This window comes from Bufo bufo, chromosome 1 (genome assembly GCF_905171765.1).
Source record: "Bufo bufo chromosome 1, aBufBuf1.1, whole genome shotgun sequence".
Lineage (NCBI taxonomy): Eukaryota > Metazoa > Chordata > Amphibia > Anura > Bufonidae > Bufo > Bufo bufo.
In genome coordinates this window covers 17840476-17863567 of record NC_053389.1, presented here as the reverse complement: position 1 = coordinate 17863567, position 23092 = coordinate 17840476, and the positions used below count along the sequence as shown (strand labels likewise).

General features: G+C 41.3%; 1 protein-coding gene across 4 annotated transcripts in view; it reads right to left on the bottom strand.

Moving 5' to 3' along the window:
* LOC120991910 (sialic acid-binding Ig-like lectin 14) overlaps positions 1–23092 on the bottom strand; it is a 96012-nt gene that overhangs the window by 9755 nt on the left and 63165 nt on the right. For all 4 annotated transcript variants that reach the window (XM_040420650.1, XM_040420657.1, XM_040420643.1 and 1 more), the window contains 4 exons: positions 16937–16972; positions 8642–8896; positions 5798–5839; positions 2544–2801 (listed from right to left, as the gene is read on the bottom strand). In XM_040420650.1, the coding sequence (XP_040276584.1) occupies positions 2544–2801; positions 5798–5839; positions 8642–8896; positions 16937–16972 (591 nt within the window). The remainder of the gene's footprint in view (positions 1–2543; positions 2802–5797; positions 5840–8641; positions 8897–16936; positions 16973–23092) is intronic.

Below are 23092 nucleotides of genomic sequence, written 5' to 3'. Positions count from 1 at the left end.
AACTTCTATTCTCAGCATGGTAAGGTTGTAGTAAAGTATATGATGTGCATATGCTAGGACACAGCTTTGCCCTCATCATGCTGATGTCTAGCACTGTCAATCAAGGGGAGGAAGAGTGTGCAGACCACAGAGGTGTTACAAAAGCAGTGCTCCAAGGATTCAGCCCAGCCCCCCGATCCTCCAATGTTCTCATTTGCATTTGCAACTGTTTAACATACAAAAAAAATAAAAGATTTTGTTTTAATCAGCATTATCAACCCTAGCGTTTAATAAAGTTAATCATGCTGACAGAGACTCTACAAGACATAACATTTATTGTTTGTGTCTTTGAAAGGGTTATCCAGTAATTTGATATAGATGATCTATCCTCAGGATAGATTATCAATATCAGATTGTGGGTGGCCCGGCTCCCGGTATTCTTGCCAATTAGTTGTTTGAAGAGGTTGTTTCTCACTGGACCTCCGATGAGAGCTGTGATCTTTTCATAGCTTGCACAGCCTTGTATCATTGTATAACTGAACTGCATCTAGGCCACATGACCGATGTACGGTGACGTCACTGGCCTAGGAAAAGGTCTGAGTGCTCAAAGAGAGCTGCAACCGCCTCCAACAGCTGATGGATGTGAGTCCTGGGAAACAAACCCCTACTGGTCTGATAATGATAACCTATCCTGAGGATAGATTACCAATGTTCTACTCCCGGAAAACCTCTTTAACAAAAAATACATACTTTTTGTTTTACAATTATGGAATAGCTTTTAAAAAACTGTTGAATGAGCACTTGGCAACTTAAGGCATCTGTGTTGGTCAAATCTATCCTCATTGAGAAAAATGATGTTTGAATATATGCAAATGAGCCTGTAGGAGCAACGGGGATGTTGCCATTACACCTAGAGGCTCTGCTGTCTCTGCAACTGCTGTGCCTTCGCACTTCAATTTACATAGCCAGACATGATCATCCTTACACTGCCTGGGCGTATCCATCAAAGTGGAGAGGGCATGGCAGTTGCAGAAAGAGCAGAGCCTCTAGGTGTAATGGCAACGCCCCCGTGGTACCATATTGTGGCACATTATATCACCCCAACAGAGCCAAATACCACAGTCCCTCACAAAATACTGCCACATCAGCACAAAATACATCCTCAAAAATGTCCACTGGCCGGACGTGAGGAGAGCTCAGGTGGCCCCCTGGGCATCACCCCACCGGGAAATTTCCCTGTAAGGTGTATGGCTAATCCGCCACTATAGAAGTCTTCTACACAGCTTAAAGGCCTCCATACACACTAGAGAATGGCAGGTTCAGCCAACAAGTGTGTTAAGAGCTACCAACTCTCTCTCAGGGGAAAAAAGGATTGAGCAAAGGGAATATTTTCATCAAATACTTTTGCTCTTCAAGGAGATAAACTGGACACCAGAAGTGTCTGGCAGCGACTTTCTCCTCTCTCCCAATTGAATATGCTTCCACATTTGGACAAGCTGAATGTGCATGGGGTTGTCGGCAGACAGCTATTGAATGTGTATGACTGCCTTAAAGGGGTTTTCCTAGATGTTTTAACTGATGACCTATCCTCTGGATAGGTCATCAGTATCTGATCAGTGGGGTTCCAACACCTAGGACCTTCACCGATCAGCTGTTTGAGAAGGCACAGGGTCCCTGTGGACTTCTCGTAGCTTAGCCTAAGCCACTGACGTCCTGTTCATCAGTCATGTGGTCTAGGCACAGCACAGTCCTCCAGCAGTTGCATCACCAGTGAGCCCCTACACAGTTGATTCTACATGCCCTGAACAGCCATTTTCTCCAACACAGCAGGCAAAAGTGTGTGTCTTTCACACAACAGTATTACCCCGTGTCTTCAGAGATATTACCCTAGGAAGCGCTGTGTCTTTTTCTTTTTTCAGTGTGTCTACTATTAGAGGGATATTCCGGTTTTACAAAAATAAATGTAATTTTATAGTAATAAAAAGTGTTCCATCATTTTGTAATCTTCTGTTTGTGTCAATTTCTCACAGTATTTAAGATCTCTGCTTCCAGATGCTAGCACAGGTACATGGCTCCAATTAGCAGGAACATTAGCTATGGAGTATTTTCAGCTGCACAGGGGCCCTGGGACCCAACACCTATCAGTAGTAAAGGCCTCCCTATGTATAATCATGTTAAAGATGCTTATACCGAGGAGGCACAAGCTTGTCCGGTCTTATACCGAGGAGACACAAGCTTGTTCAGTCTTGGTCTGGAGAAGAAGAGGCTCACTCACAGTTGACTTCTGCTGTTTGTATTCACCCTGCTTGGCTCATTATAAAGGAGATCTCTGATTACTGTGACAAGCCATGTATCGGTGTGACCACCTACTAACCAGAATGGATATTCATCCTAAGACAGTAAACTATTGAGGTTTCCATTTAAAGTACAGAAAGTAGAGGTTTTGAAAATCCTAGACCCCAGCTTTACAACATCTGTATTAAAGTGCTAAATCTCCATAGTACGGTGCTGCACAAAGACACAGAGCATCTATAGTTCAGTTCTAATGATACAACTAGTTTTACCAGGTTTTTCTCCAACTTGAATCCGTCGTTCTATCAACCCAATTGCATTCCACGCCAGGCATCTGTAGACGTCAGAGGTTGATAATGTCACGTTTATCATTGCTGATGATCCACTGTTATTTGTTTTGGGTGATTCTGTATCTACTTCCCCCTTTACCCAGACCACAGTAGCATTTGGGTTAGCATCAACATTGCAGACAAGGGTCAGCGTCTCAGTTGGATCAATAACCACTGGTTTACCAGATGGACGTTCTCCACCTGCAAAAATTTTACATGTGACAAATTGATTGGTGGCTGCATTGGTGCGGTGTGCTTCCCATTAATTTCTATGGGACATCAGAAAAAAGCAGAGTGTGCTGCTTGCATGCATGCTCTTCTTCACTTTGCTGGCATCATTTTAGATATAAGTGGGGCTACTATCATGTATTGGCTACAAATACGACTCACCTGATTCTTCAATTGACAGCCCGAGGGAGTTCACTGTGACACAACATTGTAAAAAAAATGGCATAACCTAGACCCAATGAGGTAGATTTCTCAAAATTGGCTACAGCTATCAGACATTAGTGGCATATTTTAGTGATATGCCACCATTGTGTGAAATGACCCAACCTTTTTTAAGGGGTTGTCCCGAAAAAAATCTATATCACCAAGTTACAGGATAGTTGACAAATGTTGGATTGCTGAGGGTTCAACTGCTGGGACCCTCATTAATCTTAAAAATAGGGATCCCTGAGTTCCCTTCTTAGAATGCAGTAGTGATACCCATGTAGTTCCACCTGTCCATTCCCTTCTATTGGACTGACAATAGACAGTGCTCCACAAGTCCTACAGAAGTGAATGAAGTTGTGGACCAATATGCATGCCACCACTCCATTCAGAGAAGGGGAATCCTGTTCTCAGGATTACTGAGGGACCCAGCAATTGGACCACAAAAAAATAAATCTATGGATACTTTTTCTAGGATATTACCATTGTAAGTGCAAAACAAAATTAAAGACTGTGGACACCTTTGGGGTCTATTGTTTTGGATTATTATTGAGCTAAAATATTATTTTAATTGGCCTTTGTTAAAAATTGACATCCCCTTTCTCTGTACAGCCTTGAGATTCTCTAGTACCAGGTTCTGTGTTTTCCATCAGGCAGACATTTTGATAAATCAACATACCAAGGTTCCAAGATTTTCCTAAACAATGGTAGAGGGTTCCCTACTTGTATAAACCATGGCATTCAGTTGTAATCTGTAAACCCAGCTGCCAGAGGTCAATTCCCCTACACACCCACTATAGGGAAACTGAAGCATTACACGGTTCTCATTTACATCAGTAAATGGGTATTATAAGGACATAATGGGTCCTCCTGATATGCTGTTAAATAGATTGATAAAACTGTTTTTCCTTCTGGCTAGAATGGGGCATACATTCAATACTTAGTTTAGAAACCATTCTTATGGGTTTGTGGCCAGATTTTAGCCAGCAGTGTAGATTAAATTGAAGATCCTGAAACAGAAACCATAGTGTGACAATGCTGGCTGTTCACAAGATAGAAGAACTGGTCCTTCACCTATAGCGGTCACTTTTCCTGAATACAGTACTAACTCTGTACCTCGTTACTTAGATATCTCCAGGAGCCACGTAGAAATAAGCCATTTGTGTTTTGCCCTTTTTTTGACTGAACTGAGGGGAACGACAGCCAATGGGGGGGGTTATAGGAATGTGTATGTTTTCTATGCTATGTACACGGTCGTGATATGAGATATATCTATATATACTATACACTAAAGTGATTATTAATTGGCTATGTATCAATTCTGTTTCTTTTTTAAAATAAAAATAAAGACAAATTTATTTAAAAAAAAAGATATCTCCAGGACTTAAAGTAGGGCCAAATTACAGTATATACCAACCAGATGGTTGCAGGAAAAATATATTAAGCATGTATGAACAATGGCAGGCAACAAAGTTGCAGAAATAAACTCACTAATAGACAACAGGAGCCAAGTGACGATGGCAATGGATGAAGGAGATGGTAGTCCGTCAATAAAGCAGACGGGAGAAGACACTGACATTCAGGTAGACAGCAGTAAATTGCAGGGGACAAAAATGAAGACACTACTATACTGACACTGCATTGCAATACAACCAAGTTAGACAGCCAAGATGAATCAAAAACCAACTCAGCAAGCAAATTACGACATTTAGCTGTAGCAATGAATGGCAGGAGAACCACAGGTCATATGACACAATCACACAACACTAATAGAACATGATACTTCAAATCTGCACAGAAGCTATGTTATCACCAGCACAGAAGAGCAGAAACATTTAAAGGAAGGATAACCAATCAAAAACTTATCTGTATATTAACCACACTAAGCAAGGGGATAATCTGACCTAAATTCAGGTGTAAGGCAGTTGCTTAGCAATGTAAGGAATCTTAGTATACAAGAGAAGAAGAGGCAGCCCGGAATTCTCTGTTGCTCGTAGCACAGAGGTCATGTCTACCAAGGGTGTACCGTACTGGAGCATTTTTAGAAACAATTAGGAGAGAATTCTGGGGCACTCTCTAGCTGCAGCCTCCTGTTCTAATAGTGGAAGAGTTTGGGTTGCAATCAACACTCTATCTGGAAGAGACAGCAAGGATTTTCTTTACAAGGACAGTAAATTGATGTTAATTAGAAGTGTGTAATGCTTCATGTCTCCTGTAGTGGCGCTGCAGAGAACTAGAAGAGTGACCCTTCTAACACAGAGGGATTGTCTAAAAACTCATACTTTACCTGCCCTCCAATGGGAAATCACATTTAAAGCAGATCTGTCCACATGCTACCACACACTATGTGAGGGGAAAATATTATGGGGGTGACTATTCTTTTCCATTAGCCCAGACAGCTGCTTGGCTAATAGAGTCTAAGGCTACTTTGACACTAGCGCCTTGGTTTTCCGGTATTAAGATCCGTCATAGGGGCTCGATACCGGGAAAGAAAACGTTTCAGTTTTGTCCCTATTCATTGTCAATGGGGACAAAACTGAACTGAACAGAACAGAATGCTCTAAAATGCATTCCGTTCCGTTTAGTTGCGTCCCCATAACGAGGAGAGAAAACCGCAACATGTTGTAGTTTGCTTTCCGTCTTGGGATGCTAACACGGAATAAAGTCCACAGCCCGCCCTATTCATGAGCCGCCCTTCATACAGCAAACTAAATTGTATACATATACATATACTATAACATACATATTAAAATATGTAACTGTACCTTTGGATGACATAATAGTGATTTTCATATTTCTAGGTGAGTCTGTAAAAAAACAGTTTTGAAAAAAAAATCACATTTTTTGTGTTTTTTTTTTTAATGATATACAGGGAGTGCAGAATTATTAGGCAAGTTGTATTTTTGAGAATTAATTTTATTATTGAACAACAACCATGTTCTCAATGAACCCAAAAAACTCATTAATATCAAAGCTAAATATTTTTGGAAGTAGTTTTTAGTTTGTTTTTAGTTTTAGCTATTTTAGGGGGATATCTGTGTGTGCAGGTGACTATTACTGTGCATAATTATTAGGCAACTTAACAAAAAACTAATATATACCCATTTCAATTATTTATTTTTACCAGTGAAACCAATATAACATCTCAACATTCACAAATATACATTTCTGACATTCAAAAACAAAACAAAAACAAATCAGTGACCAATATAGCCACCTTTCTTTGCAAGGACACTCAAAAGCCTGCCATCCATGGATTCTGTCAGTGTTTTGATCTGTTCACCATCAACATTGCGTGCAGCAGCAACCACAGCCTCCCAGACACTGTTCAGAGAGGTGTACTGTTTTCCCTCCTTGTAAATCTCACATTTGATGATGGACCACAGGTTCTCAATGGGGTTCAGATCAGGTGAACAAGGAGGCCATGTCATTAGATTTTCTTCTTTTATACCCTTTCTTGCCAGCCACGCTGTGAAGTACTTGGACGCGTGTGATGGAGCATTGTCCTGCATGAAAATCATGTTTTTCTTGAAGGATGCAGACTTCTTCCTGTACCACTGCTTGAATAAGGTGTCTTCCAGAAACTGGCAGTAGGACTGGGAGTTGAGCTTGACTCCATCCTCAACCCGAAAAGGCCCCACAAGCTCATCTTTGATGATACCAGCCCAAACCAGTACTCCACCTCCACCTTGCTGGCGTCTGAGTCGGATTGGAGCTCTATGCCCTTTACCAATCCAGCCACGGGCCCATCCATCTGGCCCATCAAGACTCACTCTCATTTCATCAGTCCATAAAACCTTAGAAAAATCAGTCTTGAGATATTTCTTGGCCCAGTCTTGACGTTTCAGCTTGTGTGTCTTGTTCAGTGGTGGTCGTCTTTCAGCCTTTCTTACCTTGGCCATGTCTCTGAGTATTGCACACCTTGTGCTTTTGGGCACTCCAGTGATGTTGCAGCTCTGAAATATGGCCAAACTGGTGGCAAGTGGCATCTTGGCAGCTGCACGCTTGACTTTTCTCAGTTCATGGGCAGTTATTTTGCGCCTTGGTTTTTCCACACGCTTCTTGCGACCCTGTTGACTATTTTGAATGAAACGCTTGATTGTTCGATGATCACGCTTCAGAAGCTTTGCAATTTTAAGAGTGCTGCATCCCTCTGCAAGATATCTCACTATTTTTGACTTTTCTGAGCCTGTCAAGTCCTTCTTTTGACCCATTTTGCCAAAGGAAAGGAAGTTGCCTAATAGTTATGCACACCTGATATAGGGTGTTGATGTCATTAGACCACACCCCTTCTCATTACAGAGATGCACATCACCTAATATGCTTAATTGGTAGTAGGCTTTCGAGCCTATACAGCTTGGAGTAAGACAACATGCATAAAGAGGATGATGTGGTCAAAATACTCATTTGCCTAATAATTCTGCACGCAGTGTATGTTATTATTTGGTAAAAACTTCTACATGAAATAAATCCGACATGTCAATGTTTTTTCTCATGAAGACAATCCCTGTATATGTGCCCGATAACAGATTGCAAGTAAATGGATTCCCCACATCTGCGCTTGGAATTCCATTTTTCTATTTAATGAAAGAAGCAGCAGAAACAAAAATACTGGCAGTGCTGAATCCATGATATGAGAAGAAAGGGCTGCTAATGAGACATGACTCGGATATTAAATAAGCCAGCATCTCATCTGCAGACAGCTTCCCAGAATTCCAGAGGAACATGTATGGCCTATAAGTCTTCTCACACTGATTAAGGCACTCTCTCCTCATCAAGAGATAGTAACCCCCAAATCCTGACTTAGGCCTCTCACCCTGGTAGGCCAGTACTCTCTGTTCTGCACTGATGAGGGGCAATCACCCTGAGGCAGCTGGCTGCAGCCAAGGTACTGGCTTATTTAATATTTGAGTCATATCTCAAGGCCTAGTTAAAGAGTTGAACATTGACTTATAGGATAGCTGCCTTATATCTGGTGACATTAGAGGTGGAGCTTCTTAAGAGCTCATTTTCATTCCTTTCATCCCAGAATTCCAGTCAAGCATGTATGGCCTATGAGTCTTCTCATGCTGATTAAGGTGCTCTCTCCCTAAGCAAAGATTGTTCCCCCCAAATCCATCATATGAGTATCACCAGCAGCATCTGATAAACTCCATTGACTATAATGGAGTCTGTTATTCTGTCAGGCAAAAATTTGCTATATAGTGCGCTATGTATCCTGCATTTTTGATGGGATCTGCAATGGAGGTCTCTATTAGACCCTCCAACTCATTTCTGAAAGTAAGGTCATCTATATGCAAAGATTTAAATCATCTTTATATCTTTACACAATATATAACAATAAAAACACATAAAAACCATCTTACAAGGTGAGACACAGCAATCAAAGACATGGACCTCTCCTCCAGAAAGTTGTATGACTGGTTACATAAGCAATATCATAACATGTTCTATAAGATATTAATCAGACAAGTACAAACTGGATATCCATATTGTAAAAACAAATAATTACAATAAAAAAATTCATGTATACCCATTAACAAGAGCGTCCACCCTAATGTGCGTTTCGACTTCAACCTTCAAACATTATATGTAATAGTGATACTTACATTGTACAGTTATGTTGATATTTGCACTTTTTTTCACATATTCATTCTCGGCTGTGCAAGTGTAGATTCCGGCCTGGGTCATCATGATGTTTTCTAGTTTTAGCTCTAACTCCTTTCCAGTTCCACGCTGAAGAATGTTGTTCTTATTATCCGTCCAGGTCACATCAAGTGTTAGGATACTTTCCACTAAGCAGGTCAATGTCATTGATGAACCTTCATCCACTTTTATAGGATCTGGTTTATTTTTTTTCTTTCCTAAGAGAACAAGTCAAACAACAATAGTTTATTAACTACAAATGGAGATGACCTACCACCAATAAGCATTATAGAACTCATAGAGTCCAAATCCAGGCTGTCCACAGAAGCGACAACTTTTGCAAAGAAGTCCGTCAGGAATTTACCCAAGAATCATGGAAAGTTGATGAGGCAATGAAACCCAAGTCAATTTATCCCAGTCGATAGTAGACATCAAAATGGGAGATTTCATTCATTACAGGTGGACTTACTGTTAGAATGGTACATTATTATGGCAAAGGTGACATACGAAGATGGAGATCCCACCTCTGGGACATATGCCTTTCTCTAGAATGAGGCTAATTCTACTCCATCCTGCAGACTGTTGCATCCAGACTGCAAGAGGCGGCTAAGTTAAAGGAAACAGTCAAGCTCAATGTGCTACACTCATTCCCGATTTATTGCCATAGAAGTAAATTGGAGTTACCAAAACATTGTAGCACAGTGAGCTTTGCTATTTCCATAGACATGGCCATCTGTCAGAGGCATTATGAAGGAACAATGGAGCTGGGTGTAGCAGGACTTGGTTAGGGCATGCCTGTTCTATAGATATCCTGTGGATATGTCATAGTTTTCTGATACTAGAACACCCTGTTGACCCAGTTATGTAATGGCTCACAGAATTCAAAGTAAACCACTTCTTATTACAATATCAAATATTATGTAGTGATTGCAGCAAAGCAAACTATGGCTAAAGCTAGGAGATGCATAAATAATTAAAAAGTTCCTTCAATAAAGCCCCTATACCTTTTGATAAAGGACCTGTGACCTAAATGTATGAAGCTTTATCAAGCCTTCTCTCAGATCATCTTGCTTGCTATCTACAATCATGATATAAATTATATAAACTGTGGCTTCATTCCCCACCCATCTGTGCGTCCTTAATTTTCCCTGCTTTTCTCTTCTCAACTTTCTTTTTCTTTCTAATTTTATCTTCTTGTTCTTTTGTCTTGGTTGCCAGCAATTGTGCTTTATAAATTCCTCATTTGTGTTGGATTCCCTTCTTGGTGGCTGACCTCATGATATCTACCCCTTTGTTAAACATTCTCGTCGTCTTTATAAAGGCTCTAAGAATTTGTCTGGTATTTTGAAAGCTCCTTGAGATGAGCAACTTCAATAGCAATTAAAATATGAGTGACAAATTCTCAAGGGAATTTATGTATGTTGGCCTCCAAGACTACCAGAGAGGACAATGCACAGTAAAAATAATTGAAAGGTTTGTCTTCTTTGGTCTGCATACACACTGTATGCTCTGTTTGGGCACATGGCCATTAAAGAAGATAATCTCTAATGGACGGGACAACCAAATTTGGGAGTCACTGTCAGGATGACCCATCTTGCCCATGTATTAATTAGGCAACCAACTGATTTCCATTGGTCACATATAATACTTCATTTTTTATACATTGTTTCAAAAGAACATGTGAACACTTTCCTGCCACTTTTACTTCCAAAAAGGCACTTGTGGATATTGGAGTCCATGATGTGATATAGGCTGTGCCCGCCTCTGTCTTGCTGTCCTGGTCATGCGCAAACGTTGCCCGACTCTCCCTGTGTGAATTGGGACAAGTACTCTGTGAACTTTTCTTCAGCACTGCGAAAGTCAATCCTTTCCTCCTGCTTCTGTCCAGGTGTTGGTTAATTTGACCTTCTGTCCCCCTATTTTGCTGGGCTGTGATTCCACCTCCTCACTGCAGCTTTGAGGTTGTCTAGACTCTAGTAACTAACAAAGGTGTGTTTCTCCTGTCTGACTAATAGTAATGAGCGGCATAGGCAATATTCGTTTTCATGATATTTCGCAATTTTTTTGCATAATATTCGCAATGAATTCTAGAATTCGTGATCTCCAGTCATTATTTTAGCAATTGCGCAAATCGGCACTAATGATGCGCACATTTTTTGCGCAATACATGCAACTTCACATTTTATCAGGTCTGAGTAGATATTACTGATTGGTGCACTAAGTATTGTTGTGACATCACAGCACTATGTCTGTAGCATGTATGTATGGACAGCAGAACCTATCAGCTACACTACAGGGAGTGCAGAATTATTAGGCAAGTTGTATTTTTGAGGATTAATTTTATTATTGAACAACAACCATGTTCTCAATGAACCCAAAAAACTCATTAATATCAAAGCTGAATATTTTTGGAAGTAGTTTTTAGTTTGTTTTTAGTTTTAGCTATTTTAGGGGGATATCTGTGTGTGCAGGTGACTATTACTGTGCATAATTATTAGGCAACTTAACAAAAAACTAATATATACCCATTTCAATTATTTATTTTTACCAGTGAAACCAATATAACATCTCAACATTCACAAATATACATTTCTGACATTCAAAAACAAAACAAAAACAAATCAGTGACCAATATAGCCACCTTTCTTTGCAAGGACACTCAAAAGCCTGCCATCCATGGATTCTGTCAGTGTTTTGATCTGTTCACCATCAACATTGCGTGCAGCAGCAACCACAGCCTCCCAGACACTGTTCAGAGAGGTGTACTGTTTTCCCCTCCTTGTAAATCTCACATTTGATGATGGACCACAGGTTCTCAATGGGGTTCAAAACAGGTGAACAAGGAGGCCATGTCATTAGATTTTCTTCTTTTATACCCTTTCTTGCCAGCCACGCTGTGGAGTACTTGGACGCGTGTGATGGAGCATTGTCCTGCATGAAAATCATGTTTTTCTTGAAGGATGCAGACTTCTTCCTGTACCACTGCTTGAAGAAGGTGTCTTCCAGAAACTGGCAGTAGGACTGGGAGTTGAGCTTGACTCCATCCTCAACCCGAAAAAGCCCCACAAGCTCATCTTTGATGATACCAGCCCAAACCAGTACTCCACCTCCACCTTGCTGGCGTCTGAGTCGGACTGGAGCTCTCTGCCCTTTACCAATCCAGCCATGGGCCCATCCATCTGGCCCATCAAGACTCACTCTCATTTCTTGTGAAATTCTTTTTATTAAAAATTTTTATAAACAAACAAATAGAACAGAAATTGCTTTCTAAGTCGCGTGGAAGATATGAAGAAATAAACATAGAATTTTTCACAATGTCAAAAGAGAAACATATTATAAGCAATTTGTATAACAGCTTGTATTGTGAAGAAACGATGGGACAGATGGTTAAACAGTAATTATTATCCCTCTCAAACTTGAGAGATATTCCTGCATAGTTTTGATGTGTTAGTTATGTTATGTTTGTTGTTTGTTTTTCTGTTTTCATATCCTTAGACTCACTCTCATTTCATCAGTCCATAAAACCTTAGAAAAATCAGTCTTGAGATATTTCTTGGCCCAGTCTTGACGTTTCAGCTTGTGTGTCTTGTTCAGTGGTGGTTGTCTTTCAGCCTTTCTTACCTTGGCCATGTCTCTGAGTATTGCACACCTTGTGCTTTTGGGCACACCAGTGATGTTGCAGCTCTGAAATATGGCCAAACTGGTGGCAAGTGGCATCTTGGCAGCTGCACGCTTGACTTTTCTCAGTTCATGGGCAGTTATTTTGCGCCTTGGTTTTTCCACACGCTTCTTCCGACCCTGTTGACTATTTTGAATGAAACGCTTGATTGTTCGATGATCACGCTTCAGAAGCTTTGCAATTTTAAGAGTGCTGCATCCCTCTGCAAGATATCTCACTATTTTTGACTTTTCTGAGCCTGTCAAGTCCTTCTTTTGACCCATTTTGCCAAAGGAAAGGAAGTTGCCTAATAATTATGCACACCTGATATTAGGGTGTTGATGTCATTAGACCACACCCCTTCTCATTACAGAGATGCACATCACCTAATATGCTTAATTGGTAGTAGGCTTTCGAGCCTATACAGCTTGGAGTAAGACAACATGCATAAAGAGGATGATGTGGTCAAAATACTCATTTGCCTAATAATTCTGCACTCCCTGTATATCAAGATATAACCTACACTGACTATCTCCCACCCACTATTAGTGATGAGCGGCAGGGGTCATATTCGCAAATTCGAATATTCGTTATATTCTACGATTTTTTTTACTCAAAAAATCGGCAAGGTAATGATCGTGTAATATGCAAATTTTCGTATTCGAATTTTCGCATTTTCAAATTTTTATTGTGAATTTTTCAACTTTTAGACAGAATATTATAGCACTATATTAGCTAAATTGCTGTATATTCGGGTTTTTTCAAATATTCGCTATATTGCTAAAACTTCGTTTTTTCGAATATTCGTAATATTCTAAAACAAGAATATATAGCAATATAGCGAATATTCGAAAAAACTAATATAGAGCAATTTAGCTAATATAGTGCTATAATCTTCTTTGTCTAATAGTTTGAATTTTTTTCTCATCTGAAGTTTAGATTGGAAAAAACTTACAACTATAAAAAAAAAGATTATAGCACTATATTAGCTAAATTGATCTATATTCGTTTTTTCTCGAATATTCGCTATATTGCTAAAACAAGAATATATAGCAATATAGCGAATATTTGAAAAAAAAAGAATATAGAGCAAAATTCGCAAACAACACTACTCCTAAAGTCAAGTATATTGCAGCCTTCTTATTGGCCCACAAGCTAGAAGCAGGGAGGGATCATATGTACTGATAAAAAATTAAAAAATCGAATATAAAAAAAACGAAAAAAAATAGAATATTCGAAATTACGAATATATATCACAATATTCTAAATATTCGTGAATTTTTGAAGTACCTATATTCGCGATAACAATTCGAAATCAACACTACTCACTATCTGTATTATATATATGAGCTAACTAACTAATGTAAATGGATAAGGAATAGGATCCAGAACTGCAAAAAAACAGCAGAAAATGGCTGCTGGGGAGGTTCTTATATAGTAAGGGGTCGGCAAATTTCCTATTGGTTGCTAGGGATGTTGCTAAGCTCTGACAAAGATATTGCAGCCTTCTCATTGGCCCACAAGCAAGAAGGGAGGATACTGATGAAAAGAAATCTAGAATATTCACGATTACGAATATATAGCACTATATTCTAGATTTTTGCGAATTCTCGAAGTTCCGATATTCGCGATAGAAATTTGCGATTACAAAATTTGCGATCAACACTACTGACTAACCGTGTACCAAACCTTGCTTACCTTTTGATTTTGCTCCAAAGTTACCGCTTTCCCCAAACTTGGAAGTGCTATCTGGATTACGCATGTACTCAGCCTGCCCCACCTTGGAATAAGCACATACTAAGCTTGCTCAGGCCGTGGACTGTATTCAGACTATGTCTTCTACCTGATTCCATACTGCCCTGCACCTTTGTCTCTGACCCCTGTGCGTCAGCGCCCACTAGACCAGGACTACTCCAGGAGATAGCGGCCTGGTTGGTTTCCTGTGTCAAAGTCCATATCCCTGTACAGGGTTTAGAGAGTGAAGACCAAGGAACTGCCAGAACAACGCCTTTAGTGTCCATTCACACGTCCTTATGTGTTTTGCGGATCTGCAAATTGCGGATCCGCAAAACACGGACACCGGCAATGTGCGTTCCGCATTTTGCGGACCGCACATCGCCGGCACTCTCACAGAAAATGCTTTTTCTTGTCGGCAATTGCGTACAAGAATAGGACATTTTCTTTTTTTATGTGGAACGGAAGTGCGGATCCGGAAGTGCGGATCTGCAAATGCGGACAGCACATTCCGGCCCCATTGAAAATGAATGGGTTCGCACCTGTTACGCAAAATTGCGGAATGGATGCGGACCAATTTTGCGGACGTGTGAATGGACCCTTAGGTGTAGCCCAAAGTCAAACTGGTTAGTTGGCACAGTGGGTCAACATCGACTGTCTGTTCCAAGGTCTAGGTAATGGTTGTCTAAGCCGTAGTCCCTCACTTGCAGCAGAGTCTTTAAAGTGGTGATTTTGCTGATCACCCTGTTGTCTAGGCACACTAAGGCTTTTTGGAAGCTGTGTTCTTGATTTTGTCTACAATATTTTCCTGGAGTGAAAGTCTCACAGGAGACCTGTTGTGTAGGAGCTCTGATGTGCTTCCTACCTCTGCTCTGTCTAGATTCACACTCCCCACCTAGCAGGAAGTGGGGCCAGCCCACTTCTACCAAGAAGGGAGTAACAGCGTGGTTAGCCCTGCTCCTGCCAACTATTGCCAACCATACCTCCAGTGCTGATATACATTGCAGAAACATATGATAATGCACAATATTGATACTAAATATAACCATACAATGAGTAACAACATTTCAGATACCTCCAAGTCTGGGGTACAGCAAACTCCATAAAAAAGGCATACTGCTTGGTACCTTGATGCCTGTCTTGTCAAAGTCAGTTGTGGCGCTCCGGAGAAAAATAGACTTTTTTTTCTTTATGCAACTGAGGGCATCAATTCATTGAGAGGTGGGGCCTAACCCCCGGTTCAGCTCAGCGTCCCAGCTTTCCAGTGCTGGGCCTGACCCTCAGGCCACTAAAGCTCTCACACAAAAATTGAAAATCATTTTTCTTATAAACGCCACATGTCATTGTAATCAGCAGGATAAACCCTAATAGGCAGTAAGTCCTAGAGCTGATCCTGCTGGCAGGTACTATTTAAAAGTAATGTCTCACTTCAGCAAATTACATTTATCATTTAGAGAAAGTTAATACAAGGCACTTACTTGGGGCCCCCCTTCCCTCTGTGCTTTGTGGTCAGGGGCAGGGAAGCACACAGCCTTTGTGCTGTCTGATGCAAAAATTTAAACTGCAACCCCTCCCCCCTTGCTGAATTCTTGACCTAACCCCTTCCCTCCCAGCCAGAGGTGTAACTTGACCAGCATGCACTTTATATAAGGCTACTTTCACACTAGCGTTCAGAGCGGATCCGTCTGATGTTTCATCAGACGGATCCGCTCCGATAATGCAGACGTTCGCATCCTTTCAGAACGGATCCGTCTGCATTAAAACTTAGAAAATTTTCTAAGTATGAAAGTAGCCTGAGCGGATCCGTCCAGACTTTACATTGTAAGTCAATGGGAAACGGATCCGCTTGAAGATTGAGCCATATGGTGTCATCTTCAAGCGGATCCGTCCCCATTGACTTCCATTGTGAGTCTGGACGGATCCGCTCGCCTCCGCACGGCCAGGCGGACACCCGAACGCTGCAAGCGGAGCGGAGGCTGAGCGCTGGCAGGCGGATGCATTCTCAGTGGATCCGCCTCCACTGAGAATGCATTGGGGCCAGACGGATGCGTTCAGGGCCGCTCGTGAGCCCCTTCAAACGGAGCTCACGAGCGGACACCCGAACGCAAGTGTGAAAGTAGCCTAATACTGGTGTCTACTTATGCACCACAAGGGTCTTTCCCCCCCTCAGACTCCTGGGCCCAGTAGCGACTGCTATCTCTGCACCCATTATAGCTACGCCCCTGCACTTAATAATGTATTGTTATTGTCTGTATTGCTTCCTTTGCTTGCTGGATTCATTTTTTAATCACATTATACACTGCTTGTTTCCATGTTTACGACCACCCTGTAATCCATCGTCGGTGCTTGCAAAATATAGGAAAAAGCACCAGCCTCTTTGGTGGCTGGGACCATGGGAGCTCACATGAGCTGGTGCTTCTTCCTATAGCGTTCAAGCAGGGCCACTGTTGATGCATCACAGGGTGGTCGTAACCATGGAAATGAGCAGTGCATAATGTGATGGAAAAATGAATCAAAACAGCAAAGGAAGCAATATGGATAATAACAATACATTAGTAAGTCGCTTGTATTAGCATCCTCTGCATGATAAATGCTATTTGCTGAAGTGACACAACCCCTTTAAGTTTTACAGAGGTAGCAGCGCTACCTCATTAATTTTACATTGTCTGCTCTCGTAGTCTTGGAGGCCAACACACATAAATTTTAAAGTTGAGTTTTAACACAGCCGGTTCAGCATGAGGTGTCAGTTATGGATTGAGTAAGGACAGAAGAAAAATCACCAACATCATGACATTTCAGTGAGTTATCCAAGTATAGAAAACAGTAATACAGCAAATTCTGCTCTACATGATGAATATGTTCTTACCAGAAATGTTCCATGTGATTGTAATGTTTAAGGGACCTGTAATAGAGAATATATAAATGAAAATCTACATTATTATCCCATTGGTTTAATGATAGAGTGACACATTCTCTGATTTGCTATATGGGATCTCTTCATTAAGTATGTTCATTGTCTCTGTCCATCTTATTATGTGCTGTTTTCCTCCACACTCACCACCCTTTTACTCATTCATTGCTTTCTATACACATCAGCCCCTCTCTCTTTCCTTCCCCCACGTACAGCTCACATGCTTTACTCACCTTCCTAAATCATTCTCAACCCATCATGTCCCAGGGTGAAGCTCAATAAACATTCTTACAAATTACAGAACCATTTGCCCTTTCTCTTTACACGTTTCCTTCTAAGTTCAGGTGACATCTCACCTAACCCCGGCCCACGCTTTTCCAATTCAACTCCCATCCCATATCACAGAGAAACCCTGATAATCTCATTAACATTGGTTGTGTTTCCTCTCTTCCCTCTTTTAATTGTGCGCTCTGGAACGCAAGGTCAGTGTGCAACAAACTCCCCTATATTTACGACTTCTTTTTTACTAATTCACTTAATTTGCTGGCTCTCACCCAAACTTGGATTCAGCACTGACACTGCTTCTCCTGCTGCTCTTTCTAATGGTGGCTTACATTTTTATCATACCCCCAGACCTGGCAACAGACATCAGTGGTCGTAGAGACTGCATACTTCTCTCCCCACAATCCACTTTCCTAGTCATTCCCCCAGTACCATCACTCTCATTCTCATTTTTCGACATCCACACCATCAGAGTCTTCCATTCTCTCTCCCTTACAGTGGTGGTTATTTACCGATCTGCTGGCTCACCCACCTAGTTCCTGAATTACTTTCCTGCCTGGAAGCCACACTTACTGTCCTTAGAATTACCAACTTTGATAAATAGAGGTCTTCCTTGTAGTCTCTTATATCTATGTATAATTTTATCTACACTGAACAAAAATATAAACGCAACACTTTCGGTTTTGCTCCCATTTTGCATGAGCTGAACTCAAAGATCTGAAACATTTTCTACATATATACAAAAGACCCATTACTCTCAAATATTGTTCACAAATCTGTCTAAATCTGTGTTAGTGAGCACTCCTCCTTTGCCGAGATAATCCATCCCACCTCATAGGTGTGACATATCAAGGTGCTGATTAGACAGCATAAATATTGCACAGGTGTGCCTTAGACTACCCACAATACAAGGTCACTCTGAAATGTGCAGTTTGATCACACAGCACAATGCCACAGATGTCGCAAGGTTTGAGGGAGCGTGCAATTGGCATGCTGATTGCAGGAATGTCTACCAGAGCTGTTGCCCGTGCAATGAATGTTCATTTATCTACTGTAAGCCGTCTCCAAAGGCGTTTCAAAGAATTTGGCAGTACATCCAACCGCAGACCACGTGTAACCACACCAGCCCAGGACCTCCACATCCAGCATGTTCACCTCCATGATCGTCTGAGACCAGCCACCCGGACAGCTGCAGCAACAATCGGTTTGCACAACCAAAGAATTTCTGCACAAACTGTCAGAAACGTCTCAGGGAAGCTCATCTGCATGCTCGTCATCCTCATTGGGGTCTGGACCTGACTGCAGTTCGTCGTCATAACCGACTTGAGTGGGCAAATGCTCACATTAAATGGCGTCTGGCACGTTGGAGAGGCGTTCTGTTCACGGATGAGTCCCGGTTTTCACTGTTCATGGTAGATGGCAGACAACATGTGTGGCGTCGTGTGGGTGAGCGGTTTGCTGACGTCAACGTTGTCGATTGAGTGGCCCATGGTGGCGGTGGGGTTATGGTATGGGCAGGCATATGTTATGGACAAAGAGCACAGGTGCATTTTTTTAATGGCATTTTGAATGCACAGAGATACCGTGATGAGATCCTGAGGCCCATTGTTGTGCCATTCATACACGACCATCACCTCATGTTGCAGCATGATAATGTAAGGCCCCATATCGCAAGGATCTGTACACAATTCCTGGAAGCTGAACACATCCCAGTTCTTGCATGGCCAGCATACTCACCGGACATGTCACCCATTGAGCATCTTTGGGATGCTCTGGATCGGCGTATACGACAGCGTGTTTCAGTTCCTGCCAATATTCTGCAAATTCGCACAGCTATTGAAGAGGAGTGGACCAACATTCCACAGGCCACAATCAATAACCTGATCAACTTTATGCCACGGAGATGTGTTGCACTGCATGAGGCAAATGGTGGCCACACCAGATACCCCCCCCTCCCCAGAAAGGCAAAACTGTGCACATTTCAGAGTGGTATTTTATTGTGGGCAGTCTAAGGCACACCTGTGCAATAGTTATGCTGTCTAATCAGCACCTTGATATGCCACACCTGTGAGGTGGGATGGATTATCTCGGCAAAGGAGAAGTGCTCACTAACACAGATTTAGACAGATTTGTGAACAATATTTGAGAGTAATGGGTCTTTTGTGTATGTAGAAAATGTTTCAGATCTTTGAGTTCAGCTCATGCAAAATGGGAGCAAAACCGAAAGTGTTGCGTTTATATTTTTGTTCAGTGTATATGTTGTGTGATTCTGTGTACTTTAATTGTTTCCATACCGAGCCACTTTTCACCTTAAATCCCTGGCCGATTTTTGCAAATCCGACATGTGTCACTTTATGTGGTAAAAACTTTGGAATGCTTTTACTTATCCTTAGACTTTTAGAAGACATTTAAAAAAATAATTTAACAAAATTTCCAAAACCATTTTTTTAAGCACCAATTCAGTTATAAAGTGATTTTGAGGGGCTTATGTAATGGAAACACCCATAAATGACCCCATTTTAGAAAGTACACCCCAAAGATTCAGGGTCTGCAGTAAACCAAGGTGCTTCTTTATTGGAGGAATTCAGGTACAAAACAATACAGGTAAGGCATTGGGCAGGCTTCTCCAGTCTCCTCCCTGGCAAAAGAAGGGTTTTATGCTGAGGAAAGGCCTGAGCTAGCTGTCCCTCTTTCTTCTCAGAAGGCTGGTACCCTGGTCCAAGGCTGGTGATCCAGGGTCTGTGGCAGCGTATCCCCATCTCAGCGTCTTTTTCTGGTCACTCTGTATTTTGGCAGAGTCTCCTCCCTGACAGAAGAAGGGTTTGATGCTGAGGAAAGGCCTGAGCTAGCTGTCCCTCTCTCTCTCAGAAGGATGGCATCCAGTTCAAGGGCCCGCGGTCTGTAGCTCAGTAGTCCAGGTGGCTCCTTGGTCACAGGGCTAGTGACCCACAATCTGTGGCTCAGTGTCCCCATCTCAGCATCTTCTTCTGGTCACTTATGCAGGCATGCATGAGTCTTTCCTCCAAGCACTGGTCCCTAACTGCAGCACCCTAGGGGCTCTGACTGCTCTCCTTATACACAGTTTTTGCTAGACTAGAACCTTCTAGTGAGAGGGGTGGAGTGGAGAAACTCAGCACAAAGATACATTGTTTCAGCTTCCATCTGGTATAGACTTACATAAAAGCTTTAATGATACTCAATGGCAATGACACAGCGGGTTTTCCAGACAAAACAAGTTTCCAGACATAACAACATAGCTAAAACCAGACATTTAAAAGGTCAAGCTGTCTGCTTTTGGTGGTAAACAAGTCTGGGTTTTTCCCTCCAAAACATGGTATTCTTTAAACCCTATGGCAGCTGTGGAAAATTGCCAGCTTCTCAATCAAAGCCCTAACAGTCTCTCAGTATTCATTAACCCTTTCCACAAAGCCATGTAAATACAGTGATAATTAACAGGATATATATCACAACATGTAAAATGCAGGTACACAGTATTAAACAGGATAAGTTAACCCTTTAAAGAAAAATAAAGTAAGAAGTTTTAACTTTGCATAGGGGGTATAGGCAAATGTCCACAAATGTCCAAATGTAAAAGTACTCCCGCTGTAGGGCACTACATGACCCCATTTTGGAAACTACACCCCTTAAAGAATATATTAAGGGGGTACTGAGTAGTGTTGATTAACTAAATTGCTCTGTAGTCTTTTTTTTCCAAATATTTGCTATATTGCTATATATTCTTGTTTTTGAATATTACGAATATTCTAAAAAATGAATATATTCGTTTTCTAGAATATTTTTATTTATTTTTTTATCTGTACAGTTGTTCCACTTTGGCATACTCCTCCCTGACAAGCGTCCCCGTCACCATGGGAATGCCATACCATCGGATCTGAGTTTTCACGATCTCATTGATTCTCATTATGAAAATTTGCATCACGAAAATTTTCATTACGAAAATTTGTATTTAGAAAATTCGCAATCAACACTACTAACGAATATTCGAATTAGCGAATATTCTCGTGAAATATTGTGAATTCGAATATGACCCCTGCCACTCATCACTAGTACTGAGCACTTTGACCCCCTAAGCGTTTTATGAAATTTGGAAACACTTGGCTCTGAAAATGAAAAGTTTCATTTCTTCCAATAAAATATTGCTTTAACCCCAAATATTTCATTTTCACAAGGGGTAACAGGAGAAAAAGCATACCATAATTTGTTACCCATTTTCTCCTGAATACGGCAACACTGCATATGTAGTGGTAAACTGCTGTGGGGGAACATGGCAGGACTCAGAAAGGAAGGAGCGCCATATGGCTTTTGCAGCGCAGATTTTGATGGACTGGTTTACGGGGTGCCATTGTTTTTTTATTTTTTGAGTGATTGTCTAATGTGGGCGTTCATTTTTTTGCGGGATGAGGTGATGTTTTACTTGCACCATTTTGGAGTACATATGACTTTTTGATCGCTTAGTTCATCCTTAATGAATGTATTAAGGATCCATCGTTTGGCCTACAATACTGTGTACCCGGTGTACCGTGGGCTCTCTATAATGAGAAAGAGTACCACTTAGACAATGCATATATATTGTCGGGAAATACACATTTGAGTACTAGTCTCTCTCTCTAAGGCCTCATGCACACGACCGTTGTGTGCATCCGTGGCCGTTGTTGTTCCGTTTTCAGTTTTTTTTCCGCGGACCCATTGACTTTCAATGGGTCCGTGGAAAAATCGGAAAATGCACCGTTTGGCTTCCGCGTCCGTTATCCGTTTTTCCAGTCCAGTTTTTTTTACGGACAACGGTTCACGGACCCATTCAAGTCAATGGGTCCGTGAAAAATAACTGATGCACACAAGATAGTCATTCGCGTCCGTGATCCGTGTCCATGATCCATGTCCGTTTTTCCTATCATTTTCAATGCAATCTTGACTTATTTTTTTTTTTTCACTTTTCATGTCTGTGGATCCTCCAAAAATCAAGGAAGACCCACGGAAGAAAAAACGGTCACAGATCACGGAACAACGGAAATCCGTTTTGCGGACCGCAAAAAAAAACGGTCGTGTGCATGAGGCCTAACTCTGTGTGTATGACTCTCATATATTGGATTGCCTGAAATGAATCACAAAAAGTTCAATTAAATCTGACCTTTTTGAGAAGTCAGAACCACTTAGTTCATCCTTAATGAATATATATGTGTGTGTATATACTGTATGATATGCATATATTTTAAAAAATCTATTACACCGACCCCAAGTCTTGAAAAATTGGGACAGGAATAAACAGGTCACCAACCACAATTATGCAAAAACATTACCTACGTCCTCCTTACCCATGACTCTGACCTGACGCTGGGGATGATCATATGGGTAATGTCAGGAGTCAAGTCCAGATCCCAGGTCACGATATGCCATCTATGGGCTGTGCAGCAGTGTCATAGACAAGTGCCATAAACAGTGTTGCCATAAGAAATTTCTTGGCTCCATACAACAGTTTACCAGTACCTTTTTGTACTTTCTGATATTAGCAGACCTTATACTAACACAAAAGGTGGTTCATGTGTGTAGAAGGCATATTCAATTAAGAAAATTGTAAAATCAGTGCCAGAATATTATTATTAACCCCTTCTCGACCGCCAAACAGCTATTTACGTTGGAGGTCAAGACTTTAACCCCTTAAGGACCCATGACGTACATGTACATCATATCTGGCTGTGACTTAAGGACCAGTGACATACATGTACTGCATTGTGATCGGGCGGGTGCAAAAAAAAAATAAAAAAATTAGGGAAAAAAAGAAAAGAAGACATATTAGGTAGCGCCACGTCC